This window comes from Aythya fuligula, chromosome 1, assembly GCF_009819795.1.
Source record: "Aythya fuligula isolate bAytFul2 chromosome 1, bAytFul2.pri, whole genome shotgun sequence".
Classification (NCBI taxonomy): Eukaryota; Metazoa; Chordata; class Aves; order Anseriformes; family Anatidae; genus Aythya; species Aythya fuligula.
Window position 1 is genome coordinate 118,012,589 of NC_045559.1, and position 25,461 is coordinate 118,038,049.

At 61.0% G+C, this 25,461-nt stretch overlaps 1 protein-coding gene across 7 annotated transcripts in view; it reads left to right on the forward strand.

Annotated features, from left to right (window-relative positions):
- The first annotated feature begins 331 nt into the window (after positions 1–331).
- Positions 332–25,461, forward strand: part of BCOR (BCL6 corepressor) — a 52,829-nt gene continuing 27,699 nt past the window's right edge. For 5 of the 7 annotated variants that reach the window (XM_032207302.1, XM_032207326.1, XM_032207331.1 and 2 more), the window contains exons 1-4: positions 1,465–1,512; positions 20,089–20,218; positions 21,653–21,731; positions 22,636–25,461. In XM_032207302.1, the coding sequence (XP_032063193.1) occupies positions 20,133–20,218; positions 21,653–21,731; positions 22,636–25,461 (2,991 nt within the window). In that variant the 5' untranslated portion in view covers positions 1,465–1,512; positions 20,089–20,132. Of the gene's footprint in view, positions 368–844; positions 904–1,464; positions 1,513–20,088; positions 20,219–21,652; positions 21,732–22,635 lie in introns of those variants that run through there. The other 2 variants (XM_032207307.1, XM_032207313.1) reach the window with 2 other exon arrangements.

The following is a 25,461-nucleotide window of genomic DNA, read 5'->3' on the forward strand; positions in this document are numbered from 1 at the left end:
GGGGGCAGGCGCGCACAGCAGCGCGGCCGAGCCCTGCGAAGTTGGGGTGCTGTGTGTGTGTGTGTGTGGGGGGGACACCCCTTTATAAGGCGGGGGGGGGCTGTGAGAGAGAAAGGGGGGGGGCGGCGGCGGGGATGCCCCTGCGCCACGGGGGGACCCCGAGCCGGAGCGCCCGGGGACGGGGAGCCCCGGTTGGGGGTCGGGGGGGGTCTCCAAGGGGCGGGTGGCGGAGGGGCCGGGGGCGTCCCGGGGGGGCTGCATCGCGGCGGGGCCGGGCGCGGAGCCTCGCAGCGCCGTCTGGCAGCGCCGCCGCCGCCGCCGCCGGGGTTTTGACAGCTTGGCGGAGCGGAGTGAGCGGAGCTTTATGGTAATTGCGGTTCTCCACTGGCCTTCTGGGTAGCGAGCGAGGGGAGTATCGGCGGGGCGGGTGGGGGGGGAGCCGGCTTTCCTCTCCCCCGCCGGCCGGGGAGCGCTCAGGGGTCCCCCCGGGGCGCCGCAGCCTGGCAGCGCTGAGCTGTGCCAGCCGGGGGGGGCGCGCAGGGCAGGGCGAGGCGAGGCGAGGCGAGGGGGCCGGCGGCGGCGCGGCGGGGGGGGGCAAATCAATTAGTCAGGGCGAAAAGGGGGGGGGGAGAGCGGCGGGGCGAGCCCTGCCTGGGCAGGGAAACGCAGCCCGGGGAGGGGGAAACTTGCAGAGGGAAAAAGCGGTGGCGGCGCTGCTGCTGCTGCTGCTGCTGCTGCTGGCGGCGGCTCCCTCGGTGCAGCGCCTGCCCGGGGGGAGGGGAAGGGAGGGGAGGCGGCGGCTGGAGGAGGAGGAGGAGGAGGAGGAGGAGGAGGGAGAGAGGGAGGGGGGATGCGAGGGGAGCGCAGCGTGCAGCAGACGGAGCCCGGTCTCCCAGCGGCAAGGTGAGGAAGAGCGGCTTTCCCGGCGGACTAAAGAGGGGAGGGGGGGGAGAGGAAGAAAAAAAAAAAAAAAAAAAAAAGAGAGAGAGAGAGAGAGGAGGAGAAGAGGAGGAGGAGAATTAAATCCCCAGCCACACACACACACAAAGCCGCGGCGGCCAGGGCACGGGAGACGGCGGCGCGGGCGAGATGTGGGGAGCGCCGCGCTCGCCAGCGCAGGAACTTCGCCCGGAGCAAGCCAGCAACATGGCGCTGCCAAACCAGAGCCGGCAGCCGGAATGAGCATCGCGGGCTGCTGCTGCTCCCGCTGCCGCCGCTGAGCCCAGCCGAGCGGAGCCGAGAAGCGAAGCCCCCCCCGCGGGCACCTGCCCCGTCGGCGCAGGCGGCGGCCGCGCTCCTGCCCCCCGCGCCCTGCAGCTCCCCGCCCGCCCGCAGCGGGGCAAGCCGCGGCGCACGCCCCCCCCGGAGAAGGGGGAGGGGGGGCGAGGAAACTTTTCTCCAGCCTCCCCCTCGCACCCCCACGCCCGCCCCCCGACGGGGCTGCCCTTCCGGGGAGAGCAGCGGGGCGAGGCGAGGCGACGGCGGCGGCGGGACCCACGGCGCGGCAGGAAGGTCAGTGCTCCGCTCCGCGCCCCGCAGGCAGCCCTCGGGGAGGGGGGCCGGGGGGCTCGACGGGGCTCCCCTCGGGGTCCTCCCACCCCCCTTTCGACGGGGACGCGGTCCAAAGTTGCGGCTCGGGGCGGGGGGGGCGGGCTGGGGGGCCGCGGGCACACGCCGCCGCTCCCGGTGCGCCTCCGGGGAGGGGAAGTTTGGAGGCAGTTGCTGGCGGAGATGCCTGCTCGGGGAGCCGCGGGTGGCGGTGTCCGCTCCGGAGAACCCGCGGGGGGGTGCGAGGAGGGGGGGACGGTGCCGGGGAAGGCGCCGAGGCAGCGGCCGGGGCGAGGAGCGGGGCGCCGGGACGGGAGAAGGGGGGGTCCCCGCTCGGCACCGGGAGGCTGCGCGCCCCGGGGCGGCCAGGTGAGGGCACGGGGAGCCCGCAGCGGTTCCGTGCCCGCGCCGGGGGAGCCCGGGGCTCCGCTGCCCCCTTCCTCCTCCTCCTCCTCCTCCTCCTGCCGGCGGGGCGGGCGGCGCGGCGCACGTGGGGCAGGGCGGCCCGGGGCTTTCCCGTGCGCCCAGCCGTCCTGGCGTGAGGTCCGGCGTGACACGGAAGTTTCGGGCGCCTTAAAAACGGAGCCGGGACTCGGGGAGCGAGCCGGAGGGAGGCTCGGGGCTCGCCATCAAAGGGCCGGTCGGAGGGGGCCGGCCGGGCGGGCAGGCAGCAGCAGCGGAGGCTGCTTTGTGAAGCCGGGGCCAAGCGGGGCGGCTCTGCGCAGCATATGAGGCACGCATTTGATGTTCGCGGAGCGAGTCCGGGGGCGAGGGCTGCGGAGCGTTCACGTTCCTCTTTCTTTCTTGGTGTGTGTGTGTGTTTTTTTTTCTCTTCGCTTCCCTCCCTCTCTCGTTTCCGCGATGTCTGTCGGATCCCGGGTTCACTGATCGAGGAGGGGAAGGGGGGGGGGGGGGCGGAGAGCACCTCCCCCTCGCCCCCTACTTAAAAAAAAAAAAAAAAAAAAGAAAAAAGAAAAAAAAGCCCCGGCCGTAGCGAGCGGTGTAAAACTGACAAAGTGCGGGCACTGGCTTTAATGGTATCGCCTCGGAGCTCCTCGCAGCATTAATTCCCACTAATGAATCTTTTCCAGAAACTCCGTTCATTGCTTTCATCTGCTCTTTGGAGCCTGCAGCTTTTGTATTCGTGTTTGTATTAAAAAAAAAAAAAAAAGGGGGGGGGGGGTGGAGTGGAGCGGGGGGAGTCCAGCCCGCACCACGTAGCCTCGCAGCACAGCCCGGATTTTCCAAAGGTTTCTATTAACTTTTTTTTTTTTTTTTTTTTTTTTTTTTACCCTCCCGGGGCCGGGAACAAAGCTGGGGAGGGGGCGAGGTGCGGGGGTCCCGGCCCCGGGAGGGGGTGGATGGGGGGGGTTGGGGCAGCTCCTGCCGGTGCCCGGCGCCGCGCAAAAGGCGCGCAAGATGCGCGCAGCTCCCCGCGCAGCGCTTCGCTTCCTCCCCGCCGCCGCCGCTCTCGCCTCCTGCCGTCCCCGAGCCGCTCGCAGGGCTGTCTGGAGCCCGGTGCCGCCGCGCTTGCAACACCCCGATTCATTTCCTTTCGCTTCTCCTGCCGAAGCTGCTGCGTGCTTTTTTTTTTTTTTTTCCCTCTTTTTTTTTTTTTTTAATTATTTTTTTTTCCCCCCTCCGAGAGGTAGACGGCGCAGCGCTCACCCTAATTGCTTTTAGGAGGATTAGGAGCAAATTCCTCCCCCCCCCCTCCCTCCCCTCCTTCCCCACCTCCCCGCCTCTCCCCCCTCTCGCCCGCCCTCCCTCCCTCCCGTTGCCTTCGCACGCCGGGGTTGCAGTTTATCCCTGGTGCAGTTCTTTGAATTGCTGTCACAAATAGGTGACTCAGAGTTAATTAGGAAGTATGCACTGGATCAATGGGCTGCACAGCTCATTAGTTATTCCCCAGCCTTTTGCAGCGTTGGACCTCCGGCTCCTCGCGCCGCCGTACCTCGTCCCTACGCAGCCCGGAGGGCTGGCAGGGAGCACTCGGGGTGAGGGGGGGACCGAGAGGGAGGGACACACACACACACACACACACACACACGTTCAAGTTTCCAGGTTGGTTTCCGTGTGGACTCGTGGCTGGATCCGCCTTGCTCCTTCCTTGTGGCCCCCCCCAGCCCCTCCCTGGCCGGCTGGCAAACCTGCCTCCCCGCCCGGGCGTGGGGGGCCCTCGCCCACCCCGAGGTCGGAGGGACGAGCCCGGGAATGTTACCAAAAACAAACAGGCACCAAAAGAAAAAAAGAAAAAAAAAAGGGGGGGGGGGAAGAAAAAAAAAAAGTGTGCGTGTGTTTATTGGAGCGTACGCTGAGGGAGCAGACAAAATCTCATTTGTCAGGCATGAAGGTGGGCTGTGTGGAAGGCTATAAATACACCGGGGAGGATTGTAGCGCGGTCACTTTTCTGCTCCTCGCCATTTCTAAGGTGAGTGGCGGAGGCTGAGGGACCGGGCAGGGGCTTCTCCTGGTATTGTTTGTCCGCCTGTGATAGATCGGTCTAGACAGCCGCTCAGGCTCCCTGCGAGCTCAGGAACCGGAGCCTGAAAGGGAGAGTGGGGGAGTCGGAGAGGAAAAGGTCACCGCGATATTTTTTTTCTTTTTTTTTTTTTTCTTCCCTTTTTTTTTGTTTGGTGGCGGTGGCTGTTAACCCTTAAAGCCGAGAGGGGATCGCAGCCGCCAGCCCCGGCCTGGAAGGAGCGGGGCGCAGTGGTATCAGGGATGCTGCTGGAGCTGGCGGAGGGGGGGGGCGCGCAGGCAGCGCACCCGAGCGCTGCCCCGTCCACCCCAGTTGCTTTTTGAGAGCGGTTTCCCACAACAGGAAAAGAGTTCACGAGGCGAGCGCCGGATTATTTCGTTCCCAGGAGTTTCCTCTTTGGAAACTCCGGGGCGCGCTCGGAGCCGGGGGCGGCCGGCCACAGGACCGGCCAAGCCACCGCAGCCACTCGGGCAGTGTGTGGGCGAGCCCTGCCTGGGGGGTGATCCCCCGTCCCCCCATGTCCCCCCCAGCCTGGCCGTGCCCTCTGTGGGCCGCAGTGGAAGCCCCGGGGTGGGGGATCCCAGCCCTGCAGGGAGAGCGAGTTCACGCCACCGCCTGCAGCTCCGTCAACTTCTCCCCTTGCTGCTCCGAGCCTGTGGCCACCTGGGGCCGTGTGTGCGTGCGGGGTCAGTGGGTTTCCTTTTTTCCTGGGCAGCCCTGGGCTCGTGTCCTGTGTGCGCAGCAGCCAGGCACGCTGACCTCGGCGTGTTTTTGGCAACCCGGTGGGCCGGGCGGCGGGCACACCTCGCCGAGCAGGAGGGCAGGCTGCGAGCAGGGCTGGCGTGGCGGCTGGCAGGAGGTTTGGGGTTATTTGCACGGCGTGTGCGTGTTTCCTTTTGTACTGAGACATTCTCGGTGGATGAGATGCGATCGTGCCGTGCAAGCCTGGGCGGTACAGATTAAAAGCAGTTAAGGCTTTAGAGCGATAGATAAAAGCTGGTTTTGTTGGATTCGCCTGCAGCGCAGACCATTCCCATTCCTCTTTGTCTGAGCCCCGGTTCCGGGCGCTACAGCCTTATTGGAAATGCTCCCGAGCAGTCCGCGGAGCCAGGGCAGCAGGCAGCTCAGTGCTTATTTACACGTCACATCTAAATACATCTCTAATTAGATAGAGGCAACGCCGGAAATGGCAGATTTGTTGCATATCTAATAGAGACCAGTACAAACAGACTCAGCGGGGCTTCCCTCTCTACAACACCACCCCCCCAAAAAAAAAAAAAAAAAAAAAAAAAAAAAAAAAAAAGAAAGAAAAAAGGGCCGGGAAGACCAGGCTAGTAATCCCAGAGCGAGCAGCAGTGACTTCTTGCCTTCGAGTGCGCTCCGGGCCCCGTTGGCGAACGTCTCCATTCTAATATTTAAAGCAATATTTAGAATGTGTGAACCGTATGCCCAAATATGGGCCGGGGCTCGAAACAATACTGGTGTCTTGGCTTTATTCCTGCGCGGGTGGACAGCCCAGGCTCCGTGTCACGCACTGTGTCTGCCTTTACCAGGACGTGCCCAGAGCTGTAGCTCCTCAGGCAGATGGAAGCTGCCGGCCCTTCGCCCTCCTCTTCCCCCACCCCACAATAATTCACTTTTTCTAAGGCCGTGTGGGCAGAAAGAGGCTGAGGCTGGTCCTGTTAGAGGGATGCCAAAGCTTTGGGGCAACTGAGCTTTGGGGACCCCATGCAGTCAGCACAAGCAAACTTTGCGGACCACACAAAGTTGTTGATGTCCTTTTGGGTCGTCGTTTGCGGGGAGAGGGGACTGGGGCTACCGTGGCCCGAAATAAGGAGTGCTGCACATGCCTAAGTAGTCTCGGCAAGCTGTGGCCATCCTTTGAAAGGTCTCTCGGCTCTGACCAGCGAGTGGCCCCTGCGAAGAGAGGCGCAAGGCCCGCTCCGGCTCGGGTGGCAGCCACGTTGCGCCTGGTGTAGACGCAGCTCTGGGTGGTGCTGGCGTGGAGGAGGAGCGGGCTGTGGGTTTGTGAGCGTTGGCAGAGGTGTGGGGCTGTTGCCCGGGACTCTGCGGCGTGCTGCAGGTGACACACGATGTGCTATCTTTCCCCTGCGCACCGCCGTAGGTCACGTTTTAGTGCGGGCTCCGAGACGGCGGCGTGAGGCCGAGTTTAATACTTCCTCCTCAGACCGGCGTGGCTTGGGAAATAACGCATGGCCGGCGCGGGCCTGTTTTAGCCCCCGGCTCTTGATTTTGCAGTAACGTGGAGGGAGGGAGCCGGGCTGGCCCCGTTGGCCTCCCGGAGCAGCTCTCCCGGAGCCGGCTGCGCGTGTGCGCCTGGCTGCGTGCAGGAGCCAGCGCGGAGGCCTCGGCTGCAGGCAGGGGGAGTTCCCGTGGCCGTGAGCAGCCCTGGCTCCGGTTAATCCCCGTGTCCTTTGGCGGAACGGGCTCACGGCGACGGCTGCTCCGGGGCGACCTTTTCCCTCCCACCTGCTCGGGCCGAGCCGTGCGGCACGGGGCCGTCTCTCCCGGGGCAGCGCGCGTTTCCCCAGGGATCCTCCGCTGCCGGCGGCGCTCCTCTGAACCGATGAGCAGGAGAGGTGGGGACGGAAAGGAGGAGGCCAAGTGCTCGCAGCGAGAGCAGATTTAGGAAAGTTCTGCTGCTTTCCAGCAGGGAATTCATTTTTCCTTGTTTGCTGGACAGCAGTTCCTGGCAGCGAGGGGATTTTTTTTTTGCCCCCCCTCCTCCTCTCTACCACTACTGGAAAAGTTAGCGAGCGAACGCACCTGCCCGTGGGTTTTTGTCAGGCGTGGCCTGAATTATTTGGGACTCTCACCCCCGACCCACGAGCCCTCCACGCAGCCCAGTCCGAGCTGACAGCCCCGGTGCCGTGCGATTAGAGATGCAAGGAAGTCCGCTCGGAGAAGATCCTGACAGCATGAAATATAATTTGTGATCTGAAAGACAGTTTCCAGTATAATCTCATTATGCACCACAGACTCCCGGTGTTATTTTGTAGAAGGCGGACAATGATCAATTTACATTGACCTGGGGCTGGGCGAGCTTTTAGATGGTAATTGCCATATTGATTTGCATGCAAAAAGAAGACCTGCTAAAATTAAAGACCGGAAGCTAAATTAAACTAAATTTATTGTCTAGGTGCAAACTAAAAGACTTGTTAAAGTCTCGGGTAGAGTTGGAGGAGCTATGAAATCCAGAGGAAAAAAAAAATGATCGCGGTCCCGATCGCGGTGGAAAACGAACCGAGGCGGCCGGGAACAGGGCTGCAAAGACCCCATTGTGAGCGGAGGCACACAAGCCAGGGCTGCTCCGTGTAAGCCCCGACTCTCTAAACAATCGGCGAATAAAATATCTCCTCTGTCCAATGAAAACCTTGGGCTGAATGTTGGGATTGTCGCGCTAAGGAAAACAAAGCTTTATTTGGATAAGACAATTAAAGTGGAAAGCACAGAATCCACCAGCCACACTGGGAATCGGGCAGTATAAAGAGGCGAGTGTGCTCAATAGACCGCTGGGGAGAGGGGGGGAGGCTTCGGGGCCGCGCGGCGCGGCGGAGCCTGCACCGGGAAAGCCTGGCATTGTGCTCGGCGTGCTCCGCGGCGAGGAGGGGCGAGACGAGACGCCTTGGAGCGAGCTGTGCTCTGCTTTCCGCCGCTCTCCCACGGCTGCGAGCTGCGTCTCTGCAGGGCAGTCGCTCCCCGAGCTCCTCCGGACGGCCTGCGGTGGGTTGTGGGGTGCTGGCCCCAGCAGCCGGCTCGTTACCCGCGAGGGTGGGCTCCTCTTTTTTGTTTTACCCGGAGGAGCGCTCGCTCTCACCCCAGGTTGCTCGCTCAGCGCTCGGGAATACCTCACCTAGGGGCCTCGCACGTCTTTTCGCTATTTGCATATTACAACACACTGGGGCCTGCATCCTCAGATAGAAAAGTCAAATCTCCTCCTCCGCGGGAGTATCGGCGTAGCTGGCGCTTGGCACGGCTGATAGCAGGGAGAAGTACGCCCGTACTTGTGCGGGCAGCGGGCCCCATGCCCGGGACAGCCGGTGGCTGTCCTTGTGCTTGCGTGGGCCGGGTGCCCTGGGGCTGCCTGTCCCTCACCCGCTGCCCTCAGGCTGTGGGGCATCCCCCTCGCTGCCCAGCTGGGGCCGGGGGCTGCTGCGGGGGCTGGGGGAGCTTTGCCTGGAGCTGCAGCTTGGGTCTGGTGCTTGTGCGTGGTGGCGGGTAGGGGCGGAGGAGTGAAATCAAAGCTGGGGGGCGTATTCTCAGCTCTCCTTGAAATTCGCAGAAAACTCGCTAATGGCGCGAGAAGGGATGGGCAGAGCTCCTCTTCTCCCAGCGTAAATTCCCTCCCTGAGCCCAACTTTCTCCACGTGAAAGCTCCAGGCTATGGAAAGATCCCACAGGGATCCCTGATCCCTGGGCAATCCCCATTGCTCCCACACCCCAGCCTCCTGGGTTGTGTCTAAGCCTCTCCAGCTTGCCCACAGCAGCAGAGGCTGTGCTGTGCGTTTAGGAAGCCCTTCTCATGGTCCGCCGTCCCCCTGGCTCACCTTTCTCCAGCCCATTTGCGCTCCCTGCTCGGCGTTTTCCTTTCCCTCTGTTTCAGCAGGCAAGCACAAAGTGGATTAGCAGAGCCCCGTGCAGAATTAAGCAGCAAAGTTACGCCGAGCTCTGCCAGGAGGACTCGCCTGCTTTACCTGCACAGACCTCCTGTGCCGTGCCGTGCCGTGCCATGCCATGGGCATCTCCCTGCCCGTGGGCAGGCTGGGTGCTCGCCAGGCTCTCCCCGCGGCGCTGGGCGAGGAGGGAAAGGTGGAGAGGTCTTGGGCTAAAGTGGCAAGCAGCGGGAGAAGCCGGAACAATTCTTGCGAGCAGGAAGTGATCTCCCGGGGTGAACGTTTTTAATGGAAGTGTAACTTGGCGTTGCACAAAAACCCAACCCAGGGCGGCTGCTGCCAGCCGGGGAGGATGCAGGCAGGGCCCGGGGAGATGCGTGGGAGGCTGAGCCGTGCCGTGCCGCGCTGCGCCAGGGGCGCCCACGGCGGAGCCGTGCGTGGGGCGCTGCGGGAGGCTGCGGCGCGGCCTGCCCTGAGCAGGCGGCTGAAGGTTGTCTTATTTTAGCTGCAGAAATCTCTCTCTCCCGATCCGTTACTGCGAGATCTCGCTCGCAATAAACTGTATTGGCTCTCCTCTTTATACAAATTGCTGGTATGAAAGAAAACCCAGCCTATATGCATGGAGGCAGGCATGAGCTAGTGAGATCAGGTTTCCGACTGAGCTCCCGGAGGAGAAGTCAGCATTTGATTGAAGCTACACTTGGTTCTTGGTTCCCAGGGGACAGCAGCCCTGAAACACGAGAGCCCTCCCTCCTTTTTTTTTTCTTTTTTTTTTTTTCTTCTTTTTTTTCCCCTTCTCCCTCTTTCGCTCTCTTCTTCCTCTGAAAGCCTTTGTGCTGAAAGAGCCTCGGTAGGCACGAATCGCCCGTCTCTCACCAGAGTGTGTTGCAGCCTTTGCTGACATTGTTTTGTTAGCAGTGGTTTTTACCAGACCAGCAGATTTCCAGCTACGTATAGGCGATGAATAGTCGATGATACTGACCTGTGAGTACGCGCTTCTGGCATCGTTTGGTGGCGAATCCGATTCAGAAGTTGCTTGGAGACGTGTTGCGGCGCTGCGAAGCGCCCTGCCTGCCCGCGGAGGGAGCGCGCTGCCCTTTGGCGAGGCGGGCTGGGATGGAGGTGTCCTTCCAATCACGTCTGCTCCCTTCCAAAACTTGTTGTGTGCAAGCACACCGTGGAAGTCTAGGTGCCCTCCCGTGGTATCTTCAAGAGTTCGTGCAACGACAGATGTGTTTTAGAGCAATTTGTCCCACCGTGGTTTCCCTTTACAGACAGACCGGTTGGGTAGTGCTCGGTGTCGTACTGGGCACGGGAAGGTCTCCTCGGATTGATTTCTTTCTCCCGTGCTCGGTGACTTCCACCTCTCCAACTTTGTCGCTGATGCAGGAACGTGTAAACGCAGGGAAAGAGGAGCGGGGCTTTGTGCCCCAACTCCAGCTGCGCCCTACACGCGAGGCGAGAGCGTGTGGCATCCTGCCCACTGCCTGGGCAGCCTGTCTGTCTGTCTGTCCTGCCTCTCCCTTCCACGGGAGCGGGCAGGGGACTGCGCTGTGCACAGCGGCTCCGAGCCCCGGGGGATGCTCCCAGGCCGGGGTCGTCGGGGTCCCCAGGGGGGAGCGCGCTGCGGGGCCAGGTACGGGGATGCTGCAGGGTCCTGCAGCGGGGGGAGGCAGGCAGGGGGGCGAGCGCTTGCGGGAGGCTCCTGTCGGCTCCGGGAGCTCCAGCGCTGCCCCCAAACTCCCCAAAGTCGTCGCCCCTCGAGCCCCGCCGGGTATCGCCGCATGGGGTCGATGGGGCGAGGCGTGGCCCCCCCGGAGCCCCCCGGGGCGGCGAGGCTCCGCCTGAACAATCGCCCGAAAGAGGCTGGTTGGGCGGCGGGGGGCGGGGGGCAGAGGGTGTTCCTTGTTTCGAGTAAACCAGCTGCAGTAGTTGATGGTAAAGCAATGAAGGCAGACACAATGCTGCTGTTGTTGGTTTGATCTCGAACTGTGGATTGTTAGTCTGGATTTAACTATGTGGCGAGGGGAGGAGGGGAGGGGAAGGGGAGGCGGTGAGGGGGGGGGGGGGGAATGTGAAGGCTGTTTACAGCTAGTGCAAATAATGTGACAGCTGTTGGAGCGCGAATAGCCCGCGCCTCTCCGCCACTTGCACACAAAAGCTCTCGCTGCGGCCGGAGCAGCTCCCGGGGGCGCCGCCCCGGGGCCCGACGGGGCGCACGGGGGCCGGCCCGGGCCGTCAGCGGCAGCGCTCGGGCCGCTCCTCGGCGGGGAGAAGCCTCCTCCTCCTCCTCCTCCTCCTCCTCTTCCTCTTTTTCCCTTCTCCTCCTCCTCCTCCTCCTGCTCCTCCGCCTGATTTACAGCGCAAGGGTGCCGGCAAGGCCGCCGCGCTCCTCGGCCGGCTCCGCGCCCGGCCCCCGACGGGTTTTGCGGCCGGGAAATCCCCGCTGGAAGCGGCGGCGCTTGGCGCTGCTGGGCCCCGGGGACTTCTCGGGTGTAGGGGCGTGGGGAGGCCCCCGGGGTCCCCTCGGCGGGCGCGGAGCCGCTGGCAGCGCTGGGGCATGGTGCCGGTGCGGTGGCTGTCGGTGCGTGTTTGCTTTTGGAGCAGCGCTGCTGGAGGAGAAGTTGTTGTCCCTCGGGATCGCACCGCGCCGCCCGAGATAACCTCGATGTGCAGGAGCCCTTGGAGCAGCTCCCCGGTGGAAAGCTGCTCCTGCACAAACAACCCGAGCGGCTATTTTCTCATCAGAGCATCCGCATCCGAGCCCTCTGTTAGATTTTTATTATTATTATTTATGCGTTCGCGAGGCGCGGGATATGAGACGCTGCCTGTGCTTGAAGTTGGCTCCTGTATCCACAGCGATCTCCTGGCCCTTTCAGAAGAGCCTCTGGAAAGTCGAGGGAACTTGGAGAACTGGGTCCCGGCCTATATTTGTACCTGACACAGTTTTGCTACCTACGAGAATCGCTACGTTTTATATAGCAAGTGACCTCCGCGTACTATTACCTTTTTATTTTTTCGAGGTTGTTCTGGGGGTGGAAGGCAAGGAGGAAGGGGAAATACTGATCCCCCCCCCACACACACCCTTCTTGTAATTTTGGTCCGTGGGTTGGCTGCCTGTTATCTATTTTTCTCCAATCTTTGCTTTTTCCTTCCCTTTTGGCCTTGAATGTCCTCTTGGTTCTTTATGGATTACGCCGCGCTATTAGTGGTGAAAGTACGCCAGCACTCATTCAACAATTTTAGCATCAATTCCTATAAACTGGTGTTTTATATGACATGTGCCATTTTTCTGCAAGAATACTGCTTGCGAAACTAGTTTCGCCTTGGAGCAAAGGCGGAAAGATAAACAAGGCTGCATAGCCAAAACACTGGCAATCTCTGCCTCCTTCCAAATCTTTTAAAGTCACGGAGTAATATTTTCAGGATTAGGCTGCTGCCTCTGAGGAGGGAATGTCGCTGGCGTTAAAAAAAAAAAAAAAAAAAAAGGAGAAAAAGCTAATGCAAATTAGAGAAAAATAATTTTCTTTCAGCGATATGCAATGTATTAGTCACTTGTTATCATGCTTAGAGGCAGACCTCATTTGCGCGTCTGCCAACTCGTTCACATCTGCTCAGAGCTGTTCAGGGCATTTTAACCTTGGCGGTGTCGTGTCGTAGTCCCACGGATCAAGAACGAGTAATTAAAGCTCTAAGCAGCAGCAAAAATTCATAGCCGCCCATCTGCAGCGCAGTTCGCTCGCTGCTTTGTCTCGGTGCGGAGCTCCGCGAGGGGAGCGCGGGGCCGGCAGCGGGATGTGTGGCTCTGCCGGGCAACTTTCTGCTCTTTACCCTTTTTTTTTTAAAAAAAATTCTTTTTCTTTCATTTCCTTTTTTTTTTCCCATGGAAAATATGTGGTTTTTTTTTTTTTTTTCTTTTTTCTTTTTTCCCCTGTGCTGGGAGCAGGGCTGCGGGGTGCTTTGCTGCACCCGCTGTGGACGTACGACTCTTCCGAAGGGCTGAGGAAGGTGATGTGGGGTTGGGACACGTAGCTGCCGAGACGTTTGCAGAGGTGCTCGCAATGCTGCTTTCGTAACCCAGGAATCGCCAGAAGTGCTCGGGGAAAAACAAAAAAAAAAACAAAAACCCAAACACCACATTTCCCGGCAAGGAGAAACGTTAGCGCCGTGCGCCCGACATAAACTTTGGGGCGAGGCTGGTTTGGATGCATTGTTTGGGAGAAACCGAGTTGTTTGTTGTTGGAGGGGGGGGTGAAGAAAAAAGGGGAGAAAAAGCCCCAACTTCCCAAGCACTTTTTCACCCAAGTCTCCGCGCACCTGGGGCCCGAGCCGGCCCGGCAGGGGCCGTGCAGACAAAGCCCTGCGGGGCCGGGGAGCCCTGCAGGCCAGCCCCGCTGGCTCGGAGGAGAGCCGGAGCGCCCCGAGCCGAGGATTTTCGCTGCTGGGCGCCGGCCATTTGCTGCAGCAGGCGCGGGGCTGCCGGGGGGGGGGGACCGCGGGGAGGTGGAGGGGGAGCCGCTCTCCCCATCCATCAGCCCCTCGGAGCTGTTGCTCCGTAAATGAGGGAACCACAGGCCCTGTCAGCCGCAATTATGCAAAATGAAGTCGTCCGTGATCAATATCTCCCAACGTGCCCGACGGATGCGGGGGGGGGGGATATAAAGGGGGGGGGGCCGCCCCCGCCCGGCGTGCCGCGGCCGCTCCGCGCCGGGGCTCTGGGTGCGCAGGGGGTGGCCGGAGGGAAGGCGAGGGCGCACGGCCAAAAATCAGCCCCGCAGCCCCCCGAGGGGGGGGGGGGGCTGGGGCGCTGGGGGCCGTGCTCCGGGATTTCTGCGGGGAGAGCGCCGCGGAAGTGAGCGCAGCCCTTCGCCCAAGTCCTCGCTCGCGGGAGCACTCGGACTTCTTTAGGCGATGTGGGGGGGACCCTCGCCCCCCCCCCCCGGGTCCCCGAAGTTTGCGGAGATGGCAGGGGGGAAGGGGGGCTCGGCTCGGTGAATGGCGAGCCCGTCGCGCAGCGCTCGCCCAGCCTCCCGCGGCCGAACAATGGGGGACGGGCGGGGGAAGGGGCTGGCTTGGTGGTATTTTTCTTTTTCTCTCTCATTTTTTTTTTTTTTTCTCCTTTTTCTTTCCTCTTCCCTTCCCCTCTCTTTTCTTCCCTCTCGCCCTCCTGCAAAGCGAAAGCCACCCCGGCAGCGAGGCAACAATGAGGGCTCCCCGGGGCTGCCGAGTGCGCGGCGGGTTAATGGGGTGGGGGCGCGCAGGGCAGCGCCCTCCCTTCCCCTGGCCGCGGCTGCGGGCTGCAATTACCTCGAGTGCGCATTTTGTGCCCGGCGTGTGCGAGCACAGGAGGAGGAGGAGGAGGAGGAAAAGGAGAGGAGGGGGGGGGGGGGGGGGAAGAGCCGGGGCCGCCCGTGCGCCCCCGCTGCCGCCGCTGCTCCTCCTTCGCAGCCGGGGCTCGGCTGCTGCCTGTTGTCTCTGGCAGCGGCAGCGGAAACCTCGCTGCCGTGCGTGTGTGCGAGCGGGTGTGCGAGGGTGTGCAGGGAGGGAGTGTGTGCGTGTCTCTAAAATGGCGCGGACGGCCTGGGTAGGGAGATGCCGCGGCGGGTGGGCGACGGAAAAGGGGGGCCGGGCTCTCGCCGGGGGGGCCCCGGCTACTGGGGGGGCTCCCGGGGCTCGCCGCGGGGCCACCGCTTTGCGGCCCCCCCCCCCCCCCCCCGGCGGGAGCGGCGCCGGGTGCGGGGGGAAACCCCCGGCCCTGCTGGACCCCCCCCCCCCCCGGGCACCCCCGGGTCTCCTCGGCCTGCCCTCGGGGCTGGGGGGGCTTCGGGCACGCCGGGCAGAGGGGAATTGGGTGTCGGAGGGCCGGTGCGGGGCCGCCGGGGCGGTGTTTCCCTCGGATCCCCGGGAAATCCTCGGTGCGCCGACGCCTCCAAGTTGGGTACCAGCCGCCTCGCCTCCCCCCGGGGGTGCGGGAGGGCTGGGGGGGGCTTTGCAGCCCCGTGTCGAGCTCCCCCCCGGCGTGCTCTGACCCCTTCCACCCCGCGTTTGTCCCGTCCCCTTCAGGTGCTGGCGCTGCCTGCGCCCGGGGCAGCCCGGGCCCCCGGGGCCGCCCCCACGGAGCAGCAGCCCCGGCGGGGGCTTTCCCCAGGGCTTCCCGGCGGGCAGCGCCCCGTGGGCTCCGGGCAGGGTTATTTGAAGGCTCGCCAGCCATTTTAACTTTCCCTTATTGGCCTCCTCCCCCGCCCCCTTCCCCAGTTCCTAGGCTTATCATTAATTGAAAACTTTTTTTTTTTTTTTTTTTTTCTTTCTCCTTCTTCTCCTTTCCCTCCTCCCTTCCCTTTTTGGCTGCAGCCGGCGCTGAGAGCAAGGCAATGATTCGCCTCGCAGCATATGGGAAAGGGGGAAAGCGCTGCTGCCGCTACGGCGCAGCGACGGGGCTGTGCAGGGGCCAAGGCGTGACAGACGGCGCGGGGGGGGAGGGGGGGGGGGAGCCGGGGAAAGAGAGGGGGGGGACCCGCAGCCCCCCCGACAGCATCGGGGCGGGGGAGGAGAAGGAAAAATCGGGGGGAGATGGAAAAGAGGGGGGGGGGATCTCCGCCGGGCGCTGCGCTGCGCAGCGGCCCCCCCGCGGCCGTGCCCCCCGTCGGGGGAAAGGCTCGGGGGGGAGCCCCGGCGGCTGGGAGCGGAGCGGCGGCCCCGGCTGCCCCCGGCTGGCTCCGCAGCGCTGTGTTTACACGGCAGAAAGTCCCGGTCGCCGTCCCACACGTGATGGGGATGTGGGGGGGAGCCGCCGGGAGCGGGGGGGGGCTGCGGCAGGAGCCTTAAAATAGCCGCCGACCCCCTTGCGCTCGCCTGCGCGCTGCCGAGAAGCGAAGCGCAGCAGCGTGGCGCATGACTCAAGATGTATTTTAAATCGGTTTAGCGATCTCGCTGGCGCATTGTGCTTAGCTTTATGGTTAAATGAAATGCCACACGTCCCGGGTAAAGGTCAAACTTCTTCTCTAATCCGCGGATCCGAGCGGCGGCTACTTAGGCTGCAGCTTCCTCCTCTGGTTTACAAAACGTGTCACTAGCGGTGATGCCGTGTGGAGATTGCAGAAAATAACCCGCGGTATTTTTTTTTTTTTTTTTTTTTTGGTGTAAAAGAAAAAAAAAAAAAGCGCAGCCACCCCTCTAGTTTAAACGCTGGTCTAATATTAGATGGCTGGCTGTTGCCAGAGCTTTATACGGCGCGTTGTAAACGGCGCAGTAACACGGTGGCTTTAAAGTCTCCTTTCGAGCGGGTGGCACAGGTCGTTGTTTTTATAACTCGTAAATATGTAAGTCGGAGGTAGAAGATAAACGAGGGAGCTGCACACATTCATAAGCAGCTGCCCGCATTTAAGCTTATAAATACCGCGCAAGCGCTGCCCTTTAAATCAAGCTCCAGATGAGCGGGCTGAGGGCTAATCGAAGTCGATTGCTACGAGTCCCCGATTGCTTTTCACTCCCTCTCGCAGGGATTTTCACAAATCTAGAAATGATCCTTTCAGTGGCCTGGAACCAAGCGGCGGCGGCGGTAGGCAGGAGGAGGGGGGGGGGGGGGGGGGGGAGAAAGAAAGAGGGGGGGCCCCGGCCCCGAGCTGGGTAATTTATTGCATTGTTTTTAATTTCCGAAAGGCCGCCTTGTTTGCTTAAGCGCCTGCCGGTGCCACCGGCGCGCTCGCTCGGCGGCTCGCAGCCGAGCTCCAGCCTCCCCCCCCCCTCCCTTTTTGCTCTGTCCTCCCCCCCCCCGCCTTCCTCCTCCTCCTCCCCGACGGCTGCCGAGGGCTCTCTGTGGCTTGTGCAAGTGGAAACTGGCGGGCTGCCAGGCGGAGCTCGGAGGTGGAAAGAGTAAAGGCGCCAAAAGGGAACTCGTGCGCCGCTGCACTTCTCCTCCCGCCCCGCTTCCTGGCTCGCTGCAGCCGCCGGCCCCGACGGGCTTCCTCCAGCAACCCCCCTAAATCCCCCCCCAGCCTCCCGCGGCCGGGTTTTCACCTCGTGTTGGGGAGGGGGGGGGGGGCGACAAGGGGCTGCCCCCCTCCCTAGTTATCCCCTAGGGCACGGGGAAGCTTCCAACCCCCTCTCCCCTCCTCCTCCTCCTCCCCCTCCCCGCGGGCACCGGGCTTCTCTCGTCTCCACGCCAGGAGCGCGTTAACAAAACTTTGCTGCTGCTGGCGTCCATGGCTGCCAAAAGTCTGTTGACGTTGCGAGGGAGACCCGAAACGTTTCCCTTTTTTTTTTTTTTTTTTTCTCCTTTTTTTTTTTTTAATCGGCTGCCCGAGCAGCGCCGTGTGCTGTGTGCCTGTGCCTGCCTCTCTGCGGCGCGGGGCGCTGGGTGTTCCCGGCTCGGCACGGCACAGCACGGCTCGGCACGGCTCGGCACGCCGCTCGGCAGCACGCCGGGAGGCAGGTTAGTGCTTGCAGGCGCTTTTCACAACTGGTTTCACACGGCGGCAGCGCTGCGGAACCGCGTGTGCCTTGCGTGCCTCGCTCCCCCCCCCCTCCCCAGCCTCTCCTCCTCCTCCTCCTCCCCCTTCTCCCTCCGTGCCTCCTCCTCCTCCTCCTCCCCACCCGGCCCCCCTCCCTCCCTCCCTCCGTGCATCACCGGCTATATTTAGCCGCAAATAGCTTTATCGGCCAGACACCTCCCGGAGGAAATGCCGGGCGCTCTCCGGCGGCCGAGCCCTGCTCCGAGCCGCGGGGGCGCCCGGGGGGCCGCGGGGCGCTCCTGAGCCCCGCAGAGGACACGGGGTAGAAGGAGGAGAGAGGGAAGAAGAAGAAGAGGAGGAGGAGGAGGAGAGGGGAGAGGAAGAAGAAGAAGGGCCGTGTCCTTGGCTTCCTCTGCCGCTGGTACCTTGCGCTGGAGCGCGCAGCTCAGCCTGCCGTCGGGGTTTCATAACGGGGCCGGCTGCGCCCGCCCCCGCGGAAGTGCGGTATAAATAGGAGCGTTTCCATCCTCCCCACGGCCCCCCCGCCGCCCCGAGGGCTGCCGGTGCCCCCGGGCACCCAGCGGAGCCCCCCTGGCACGCCGCCGGTCCCGGAGGGTGGTGGCTGCTGTCCCCGTCCCCCTGCCCCCAGAGGGACAGGCGACGGGAGGGAGGAGGAAAGGACCAGGGGTGTGCGAAGAGTTAAAAGTCTGTTGCTCGTTGCAATGAAATTATGGCTGGCAGTGGCGCCGCTGCTCGTTCAGCAGACCTCCACTTTTAAGCAGTTCACAAGAAGTTCATCAGGGCGGCGATTAGGAACGCGCACACGCGTGCACCCCGGGCCGTGCGCGCCCAGGGGGCGGCTTTTGGGGATGGGGCCTGGCAGCTTGGTGCCCAGAGGGCTTCGTGCCCACGCTTCTCCACGCCCTGCGTGGCTGTGCCAGAGGGATACGGGGCCTCCGGGTCACCCGCTGCACGCGGGGAGCCCATCGGTCCCCCACACGGCTTTGGCGGTTCATTATCTGCACGTGTCAGGGGACGGATGGCTCTGGTTGAGGCACGGCGCCTTATCTCGGCGATACGTTTCCAGCAGGGAAAGGGGGACACCCCGAAAGCCAGCGGGGTGTGAGCCAGGCCTCCTGTGAGCCTGGCCTCCCGCGAGCCCGTGCCCGTTGCTGGCAGCTGATGCAGCGCGCGGGGCGGCTCCTAACCTTATGTAAAACCCTAAATCACTCTCGCCATGCTGCTGCTGCCTCTATTGAAAACATTACGAGCGGCGCATCTGGAAAACAGTAAATCTGTCCAGAAACCGTCTTTCCAGTGAAATAACTCCTTCTGAATGATAGCGCGGTATCTAATCTCCGCAGATTTTTGTTTCCTCGCAGCAATTTTTGTGGACTTCATTATGGAAAGCTAACCGTTCTGGAGAGAAGGAGGGTCAACACGCCGTTTCATTAATATACATTTGTTCCAGACGTGGAGTTTTGCACAAAAGGCCTCTCTAAGGGGAGAAGAAAGTGTTCGGGAACAAGGCTTTCCTGCCGTTTTAGTTCTTAAATCTCTCTGAACGTGTGTGAAGTATTGTGTTAAAGGCACAATCTGGGATTCTTCCCCATTAAATGCCAAAGCGATCATTTGCATATTCTGTAGCCTAACAAAGGAAATGAGTTTGCTGGGGAAGCATGTATGCTTTGGGAGACGTTATGCATTAAACTCCCAGTGGTCAATCACCCGTTACTGGCTTGTGTGTGTGTAAAAGGAGTATCATGCCTCCCGCTTAAAGGCTTCTATTTTTGTGAGAGAGGAAGAGCTGAGGGATATCCTGTGCATTAAAGGCTCCCCCTACTTATTAACCCAGCATTTAGCAGCAGGATGCAGGCTGAAGCTCAGTCAAAAGAAACGACTCAACCTCCAAAGAGCAATTAAAATCTTGCACTGGAATAAATCATGCGCCGCGATAATCCTGTTAATAAAACGCAGCTTGTCCTGACACTTCACTCATGCAGCAAACTAGAATTTAATGCGAGCGGAGGTGGCGTGAGGAGAGGTGGCGGGGAGGGAGAGGCATTCCCCTCCGCCGCTGGACGCGAAAATGCGGTTACCTTTCACCTGCCTCTCCCGCTGCACGCAGCGCCGATCCTCTTGGACTGCTAATACTTCTCCAGCGAGCCCGCTAATGATTTCTTTCCCTGGAGTGAGCAGGCGTCATTGAATTACTGAAAGCACTCGCAGCAGCAGCAGCAGCAGCAGCAGCTCCGATGCAGAAGCCACCAGGGCTCGGTGCTTAATCAAATCAAGGGGTGGGGAGCTCGCCAACCCACTTACTATTTTTAACCCCTTTCTCCAAGTTAGCCATGTGCAGACGCTCAAGGGGAGGTTTTTATTTGGCTCCCTTCCGCGGAAAGCGGCTCCTCGGTCTCGCTCCTCACGTGAACGCTTTCCCAGCCCTCGGAGCGGCTCACGCACACGGTGCGGGGCTGCTGCTCCTGCGACGCACATCCTGCTCCCCCGTGCTCCCAACGTGGGGATTTTGTCAGCCTGCCTGCCTGCCTGCGGGTGCTTTCCAACCTGCCCCCAGCGCCCAGGGGCTCCCCTGCCCTTTCGGCCCCTGTGAGGTGAACGTTTGGGTACCGGCGCGCACTTGGCTGGCTGAATCATTTCGTGTTCCAATTGAAGGCGGCGGAGAAAGTTTTATTTGTCGATAGCCTGGAATGATTCTTAATTTTCTGGATGCGCGCTGGGGAAAAGATCCATCTCCTCTGACCTATAAATGCCCTCAATTTGCTCCTTTATTGCAGGGTATCTCCCTTAGCGGTTAACGTAGGCAGCTCGCTCCCCGCACCAATCCTGCATTCATTATTAATTACCCGGAGGGAGGCTGGCTGCTCCGCTGTGATGTTTGCACTTCCTCCTAGACAAATCTGCTCAACTTTTTTTTTTTTTTTCCCCTTTTCTTTTTTTTTTTTTTTTTTAATAGAATATAAAACCGTGAAGAAAAGCAGCGATTTTTAAGAAGACGTCATGCTTTCTGCAACTCCCCTGTATGGCAACGTTCATAGCTGGATGAGCAATGAGAGGGTCCGCATGTGTGGAATTAATGAAGACAGGTAAATATTTAAGCTCCTGGCGAGTTAAACCGCACCGTAATTCTGCAGCGTGCGGGTCTCGGAGTTCGTTCGCTGCCTTCCCTGGAGCTGGAGCAGGGAGCTGCCTCCTCGCATCGAGATCAGCCCGGCTCCGAGGGGGGAGGCGGGGAGAAACCAGCCGTGCCCGAGAGCGGTGGAGCAGCCGGTGATTTACTATTTAACAGGCAACCTGGGTCAGCGAAGCGGGGACGCCCTTTAAAGAGATTACTCCCCAAAGCAGCCTTTAAGCGCGCTTTTACAATTAATTTATTATTTCATATTTGTGAAGGGGAATTAAAGCCAGCGCTGCGCAGGCTCTCGCCGTGGCTCTGTGCGGCGGGGGGGGCTCGGACGTGGTGCTCAGCGTTCTCCACCTTCAAACAAACAGCTTGGCCTGTGCAATAGGAACAGTGGCCTGTTCGTGGCCAAATATTGTTCCTTTGATGATCAAAATTACAGTTTTTAATAATTTTCGATGGGGTGATGCAGGCACTTGCAGTGCCCTCAGCACGGAGCTTCAGGTACGCCTTCAGTTCCCCGTGCCAATTTCGTGTGGTTTTCGTGTTTTTTCTGCCTTCCCTTTGAGCCTGTGTTCTCACCGGCGTGGGGAAAGGCTCCCAGAAGCCGGGGAAAGTTTTGGGGTTTTGCAGGGAAAACTCCTTGCAAACATAAACTGCAGGAAAGCAGCCAGACGTCTCGCTTGGCAGCCCTCACCTCTCCTCACGGTTTTTTAGGTACGGCTTTACGTGTCGCTGACGAGGCGAACACGTTGTCGTCGCGTTTCCGAGGGAGGCGATGGTGTGCCTTTAAGCGCTTGGAGTGAAAGGGGTTCTGTGGGGTAATGCTGAAACTTTCCTTCTGCCGCATGTCAGCGGTTTTTATCCCCGGGACTTGAGATTTGGCACTAAGGTATATTCTTTATCGGTGCTTGCCGTGATAACAAGTCCCAGCGCTGCAACACTGGTATGGCACAGATGTGCAGCTCCCTCTTTAGCATGGAGCAGCTGACGTTCGTGTGATACAAGTGTGTGTGTTTTAATTTTCTCCTTTGCAGCCTTTATGGGCGGTACGTGAAAAGGGCACGTTGAAAATGGTGTGTTTTCTCCTTGGAAAAGAAAAAAAGGCGGTGGGGGAGGGAGGGGGGGTCAAAATAGAAAAGCCTGGCAACGATCCTGTGCGTTGGAAGAGGCTGCTCCGAGATGCGCTTAGCGCGGTCCTAGTTTCAAAGCCCTTTGTAGTTGTTTTCAAATGGTCCTCGCTTTGTGAAGCAGTCACCGTGCGTTGGTACGCGGCACGGTAAATACGGTGTTGCGTGGGACTTCCCTAGGGGAATCGGGGTATGGAGGTGACACAACCTCGTGCTGATAGGAGATGCATGGGATGTCTCCCGATAATCAGCTTCTGTTTTTGAAACAGGAAAATTCCAGTTAATGATGGCGATGCACCGAAAAGCAGACTGGAGTTGAGGGAGGAAAATCACCTGAATCACAGCGTGGTAAGAAACCGTAGCTTCGTGCTGAGCCTGCATCAGCGCCTGTCCTTCCCTCCCCATCTCCACCCGCGGGCGTTAGTGCATGTTGCCTTTGGAGAAGCGATTAAAATGCCTTTTTCTTGCAGTTTTATCCATGCTCGGGCACACGGGGGTTCTTTCTGGGAAGCGGTGACACGGGACTCTTTTGCTTATCTCGTTAGTCTCTCCGCTCTGACTTCGTGGTGTGCCTTGCTGTGTGACTTCACCGTCTTTCCCTCGCTCCATCATGAGTAATGTCACGCAGCACACCACGACGTCTAACGAGAGGGTTTAATCCTTGAGCACATCGACATTTCAGCAAAGCTGGCAGTTTCCTCCTTCGAGTGTACGTGGGGAGCAGCGAGCGGAGAAGAAGCTCAGCGCTGTGCCGCTGAGTGACGGCAGATGTTCCTCTGTGCCACGTGCTCAGATGCCTTGCCTTGCGGATCAACCTTGCGGAGGAGGTCCTGGAGGAGGAGGAGGAGATGCTCTCCCTCCTTCTCTCTTGGTTCTCCCCCAAGCTCTACTCTCCGTGCCCTCACCCTCTTGCTCCGTGGGGCTGGGGTCAAGGAGTTGGAGCCAGCTGGAGCAGTGCCACCGAGCGTCAGCTCTGGGCCACTTTTGGGTGTTTGGGCTACGGGTCCTCAAGCCTTTGGTTTTAGTTTTCAGATGTAGAGTGATCCTTATCTTTTTGTCTGCGGTGGTCTGTGTTGTTCTGCAGCTTCCTGTCCTCACGCTCTCCGGCGTGGCCAACCTTGTGCATGCTCTCCCAGTGAAATGTGTGTTTGCCTTGGTGGTGTTTCTCTTCAAAATGATGACGTGTGTCTGTAGTCTGAGTGGTAGCAGTTTCAGCAGAATGCGAAAGTAACCTATTTCTTGTTCTGTAAAGGTGGATGCAACTACAGCCCATCGCATTGACAGTCTCGCAGCTCTGAGTATGGACAGGTCTGGACTTATGCGAGAAGGACTCAGAGTCCCCAGTAGTATTGTCTATTCCAGCTTGTGCGGAATCGGCTCCGAAAAGTCGCGGGATGCTACGAGTTCTATAGCTGGTCTCGGATTTACTCCCGAAAGAAATCCAGAGATTCAGTTTAAGTCTAATCCCCCCGAAGCGGTAGAAAATGCGGCCGTCGCTGGAAAAGGCCCGAACGGCTTCAGCGCTATATACAAAACGCCACCTGGAATACAAAAAAACTCTGTCCCGACGGGAGAGACGCTGGGCTTGGACCGAGCCGCGAGCGACAAGCAGAGCCCCCTCGGTGTCAATGGTGCTAGCTACCTAAGGCTCCCCTGGGTGAATCCCTACATGGAGGGGGCGACACCCACCATATACCCTTTCCTTGACTCACCAAATAAGTATTCGTTGAACATGTACAAGGCATTGCTACCTCAGCAGTCCACTTACAGCTTACCGCAGCACCTGGCCTACTCGCCCGTGTGCACGAACGGTGAGCGCTTTTTGTACCTGCCTCCCTCCCACTACGTCGCCCCGCACATCCCCTCGTCGCTCGCCTCGCCCATGAGGATCTCGGCCGCCTCGGCCTCTCCGGCCATCCCGCCCTTGGTGCACTGCCCGGATAAGAGCTTGTCCTGGAAGATGGGGGTGAGCCCCGGCACCCCCGTCGAGGCGCACGCCTACCCGCACCTGCAGAACAGCAAACAGCCCCGCGTCCCCGCCGCCAAGACGGCGCCCACCGGCATGGCGCCCGACCCCGCGCTCCTGCTGCCCCACTCGCCGCGGCCGTCCCCGCGCCTCCCGCTGCCTGCCCAGGTCGGGGACGCCTACGCCGAGTTTCACAAACACTTCCCCAGCATCGCCACCTCGCCCTCCTCCTCGGTCGCGCTCCCCAAACCCTACCTGAACGTGAGCGCCGACTTCCCCCCCGCCCGGCTGCCCAACGGGAAGCTGCCCAAGGCTGGCGAGGCGGCCGAGGGTCCTGCCCAGGCGGCGCCGCACGTCAGGAAAGCCGGCCACGACCGCAAAGACAGCCGGTCGCCCCCGCTCCTGGAAAAGCAGGCTCCAACCAAAGACGTCACCGACAAGCCCCTGGACCTGTCGGCCAAGGTGGTCGACGCCGAGGCTGCCGGCAAAGCGGAGCACGTCAAAAAGATGCCGCCGACGGTGCTGGTGCACGGCCGGGCGGGTGGCGGCGCGCTGCTGCCGGGGGGCGATGCCCAGAAGGAGACCCTTTCCCCCGGGAACGGGTGCCCCATCTACCGGCCCGAAATCATCAGCACGGCGCCGTCCTCTTGGATCGTTCCCGGCCCCGGCCCCGGCGAGGAGAGCGGCAAAAGCGTCCCGCTGAAAAACAAGGCGCTGGACTGGGTGATCCCGCAGCAGCGGAGCTCCTCCTGCCCCAGGATGGGCGGCACGGAGGCGGTGGTCGGTAGCGTTGCGGGGACGGTGCCGACGGGGGGGCGGCCGGCCTCGGCCTCGCCGGCTCCCAACGCCAACGCCGACTGCGCCAAGGCGGCCCGGGGCGGCGCGGAGAGCACGGCCTCCGTCATCCAGCACGTCGGGCAGCCCGTGGCCGCCTCGGCCAAGCACAGCAATAAGGTGGCCAAGTCCTGCGGCCAGGAAGCTAATTTCAAGGCCAGCGAGAGCGCCCTGGCCTCCAGCCCCATATTTCTGCCACCCAACGAGGCGTTTCGCTCCCCACCTCTGCCCTACCCCAGGAGTTACCTCCCGTACCCCGTCCCGGAGGGTCTGGCCATCAGCCCCCTGTCCCTGCACGGGAAGGGGCACGTCTACCCGCACCCGGTCCTGCTGCCCAACGGCAGCCTGTACCCCGGCCACCTGGCTCCCAAACCCGGCCTCCCCTACAGCCTCCCGGCCGGCCGGGGCGAGTTCATGACCTACCAAGACGCGCTGGGCATGGGGATGGTGCACCCCATGCTGCTGCAGCACTCGGCGCTGGAGATGAGCAAGGAGGAGAAGTCGGAGAGGAGGTCGAGGTCCCACGAGAGGGTGCGCTACGAGGACCCGGCGCTGCGCAGCAGGCTGCCCGAGCTGCTGGAGACCGGCGGGAAGATGCACTTCGAGGCAGCCGGCGACAAGAGCGTGAAGCTGCACCAGAGCTCCGGCCACGGCAAAAACGCTGCCAAGAGCGACAAGCACCTCTTCCCGGACCTGCTGCGAGATGAGCAGGATGCTAAAAGCGAAACGAATTTAACGAAAACCGGCTTCGCTGCTGAGAGCGGCAATCAGGCTAATGACCCTACGAAGCACAAGGTAGAACAGGCGTCTCAGCACAGAGATTTTATTGTGATGAGAGAGGAGTTTGGAAGGAATAACGATCTGCACGAAACCTATAATTTTAAGCAAGCCCAGGGTTCGGCCGTGTTCGGCTTGAGGAAGGAGGACTTACCTGCAAGCCAAAACAAAGAGAGGGTGGCCGTCCAGCCCGCGCCTGCCTTCCTGGAAGCTGCCCACGAGACCGATGGCCCGGCTCTGGCTTTCAGCAAAGTGCAGGACGACGCAAAGCAGTTCTGCATGGCAAGCACGCAGCCGAGCCTCGACACCAATCAGACCTATACCAAAGATGGAGCCGACGACGCGGACTCTGCGGATGGCAAAATACTGAAACCCAAGCCATCCAAACTGGCCAAGCGGATCGCAAACTCTGCCGGTTATGTAGGTGACCGCTTCAAGTGTGTGACGACCGAACTGTACGCAGATTCGAGTCAGCTCAGCCGGGAGCAGCGGGCGCTACAG